General features: G+C 35.3%; 1 protein-coding gene across 1 annotated transcript; it reads right to left on the reverse strand.

The window, feature by feature from the left end:
- Positions 1–390: 390 nt before the first annotated feature.
- Positions 391–855, reverse strand: LOC140862611 (uncharacterized). The gene is made up of 2 exons (XM_073265643.1): positions 763–855; positions 391–657 (listed from the first exon to the last, which is right to left on the reverse strand). The coding sequence occupies exons 1-2, from the start codon at positions 853–855 to the stop codon at positions 391–393; spliced, it is 360 nt and encodes a 119-aa protein (XP_073121744.1).
- Positions 856–2,877: the final 2,022 nt, after the last annotated feature.

The following is a 2,877-nucleotide window of genomic DNA, read 5'->3' on the forward strand; positions in this document are numbered from 1 at the left end:
AGAATAAAAAAAATAAAGCAAGAAAACAAAAATAGCTTGGGTTGCCTCCCAAGAAGCGCTTAGTTTATAGTCCATAGCCCGACTGTATTCCGATTCTAGCTCGGTTCCACTTTGTTGGAGATCTTTCCCTTCTATTTCACCCTCCAAACATATTCAACAACCCTATTGATCTTCGGTTTCTTCTTCTTCTTCTTCTTATTCTTCTTCTTCTTCTTCTTCTTCTTTGGCACCTTTGGATCATTCTCTCTTGGAAATTCTACTTTTCTCTCAGCTTTGTAGCAACTTTCCATCCTTTTTGCTTGATCGATCATCAACACTTTCTCCATGGATGGATTGTTAGCCTATTTAAATACATTAAAGATAACTTCTCACCTTCAACTCCCATCGAAATTAAAGCTCTCCTTTCTTGACGTCTATCTTGGCTTCAGCAGTAGCCAAGAATGGTCTCCCCAAAATCAACGACATATTTTTGTCCTCCTCCATATCTAGCACAACAAAATCCGCATGAAAAACAAACTTATCTATTTTTACCAGAACATCCTCGATGATTCCACGTGGATATTTGATAGATCTATCAGCTAGATGCAATGCGATTGTCGTGGGCTTCACCTCTCCAAGTCCTAAACTCCTGAAAACAGACAAAGTTAATGCTAGATCCTAGATCACAAAGTGCATTATTAAAATTAGAAGAACCAATAGTGCAAGGAATAGTAAAACTCCCTGAATCTTTTAATTTCTGTGGTAGCTTCTTTGCAGGATAACACTGCACTCTTCAGTCAAGTTCACAGTCTCAAACTCCTCCAACTTCTGCTTCCTCGACATCACTTCCTTAAAAAATTTAGCATAATTCGGCATTTGTAGCAAAGCATCGACGAATGGAATATTAATGTGAAGTTTCTTGAAAATCTCAAGAAATTTGGCAAATTGTTCATCCAACACTTTCTTCTTGAATCTCTACGGGTACGGGAGTTTCGGCTTAAACATGGGTTTTTCTTCAGATTCATCCTTCAACTCAACAATGTTCTCATCAACCACCTTTTCTTTCTCTACTTCAGCTGCAGGTTCTTGGACTCCAACTTCTTTCCACTCCTCACCTCTATGGCTTTGCAGTGTTATATGGGATTCACCCCAGTATTGCTTGGGAACTGACCGCGGTTGTGATCTTTCAGTGCGTTCACCAACTTCCCAATTTGAGTCTCCATTGACTTCATCATAGCACCCATATTAACCATATGCATCTCCAAACTATCAAGAAGAGACTCAGTTCGCGTCATCCTCTTACAAGATTTCTTCACAAAAGTACTAGCCACTTCCTCCAAAGAAGGCTTCCCTTCCCTTCTCCCTTATTTGCATAAGAAAAAATTTCATGGTTACACAATTCAGGATGATAAGAATTTGGGAAATGGGTACCTCGATAGCCTCCATAACCTCTTTGGTTGATATACTCAGCTAGTTCAGAAGGATGAGATTCCTCGATGGCGACCGACACACCTGAAGGATCTGCAATACTCACTTTGTTCAACGCAGCTACTTGTGTTGTCAATGCAGATAATTGGGCAAAGATGAAAGTGAGAGGATCAACTGCATATATAGCTTTCTTGACTCCCATAAGTTCAGACGGCCATTGAAAAATATTGATGTTCATTTGTTCCAGCCTATCATAGTCCTGAATGGGATCCTTTGAGAATATGGTTCCTCCAGCTGAAGAGTCTACTGACATCCTCGTAGGTTTGTTCAATCCATTGTAGAAAAGCTCGATTTGCTCCCAATCTGAAAAATTGTGGTTAAGACCATTGTTCTAAAAAACGAGATTAAACGGGATTAAACGTGAAAAGTGATGAAAACGCTAAGATTCAGGTAAAAACGAAAAAAATGGTCAAATCTAAGTTGATCATATTAAACGTGATTAAACATGTTTAATCGAGGTTAAAAGTGATTTTTGTAAAAATATTAAATTTTTTTATTTTTTAAAATAAATTATATCAATTTAAAAATCTCAAAATAAAACCATTTTCTTCATAATCAAATAAATAAATCCGGTCATATATTTTTCAAAACCTTTTTCTTCAAAATTCTTGTGTTCTGGATAATGTTTAAAATTTTAGATGCGGTCTAGCTATAAAAATTGCTAAAAATTATAGTTTTGAAATTTTTTTGCTTTTAAAAATTTGAGAAATTGTGTGTTACTATTAAATTTATTATATATGTGTGTTGTTTAGCCTATATATTTGTAATAGATAATTAAAATTTTAATAAAAGCTTAAAACGTTTTTTCACATTTTAACTTGTATTAAACACGTTTAAACTTGTGAAACTTGAAACTTGATCTCGACGTTTCACCGCGTTTTGCGTTTTTTAGAACCTTGGTTAGGACAACGTTTTAATAAATCATTGTACCTTTCCCAAGCTTCATATAGTTGTTCACAGTCCATCTGCCGGAAGGTACTGATCTCGATCTTCAGCTGGGTGGATTTGGCATGTGGAAAGTACTTAGCAAGAAATTTGACTGTCATTTCCTCCCATGTAGTTATGCTGCCCAACGGTAGTGATTGTAACTGTAAGGCCCGAAAATATTAAATTATTAATTATGGGATTTGAGCATTAAATTCCATATTATGGGCTAATATTGATTTGAGAAGTTATGGAAATGATAGATTTAATTTTCGAGCTGAAAATATTTAATTTGAGAATATGCGGATTTTGAGAATTAAATTCCGAGAATTCTTAAATTAAAAGAATAAATATTTGATTTGAATATTTATGGAATTGAAGATTTAATTCCATGTTTCGGAAATTAAAGAAGATGAATTTGGAAGATATAACTCGATCAGGGACTGATTTGCACATACTGACATTTGAAGGGCTGAAGTGCAAACG

Source organism: Henckelia pumila, chromosome 4 (assembly GCF_033568475.1).
Source record: "Henckelia pumila isolate YLH828 chromosome 4, ASM3356847v2, whole genome shotgun sequence".
In the NCBI taxonomy this organism is placed as follows: Eukaryota; Viridiplantae; Streptophyta; class Magnoliopsida; order Lamiales; family Gesneriaceae; genus Henckelia; species Henckelia pumila.

What these genes read in the sequence shown, in the direction of transcription:
- LOC140862611 (XM_073265643.1), bottom strand. Translation starts at nt 855, where the DNA reads ATGCCGAATTATGCTAAATTTTTTAAGGAAGTGATGTCGAGGAAGCAG. An exon ending in ACTTGACTGAAGAGTGCAGT is followed by an intron (nt 658 to 762) that starts GTTATCCTGCAA and finishes TTTGTGATCTAG; the next exon opens with GATCTAGCATTAACTTTGTC.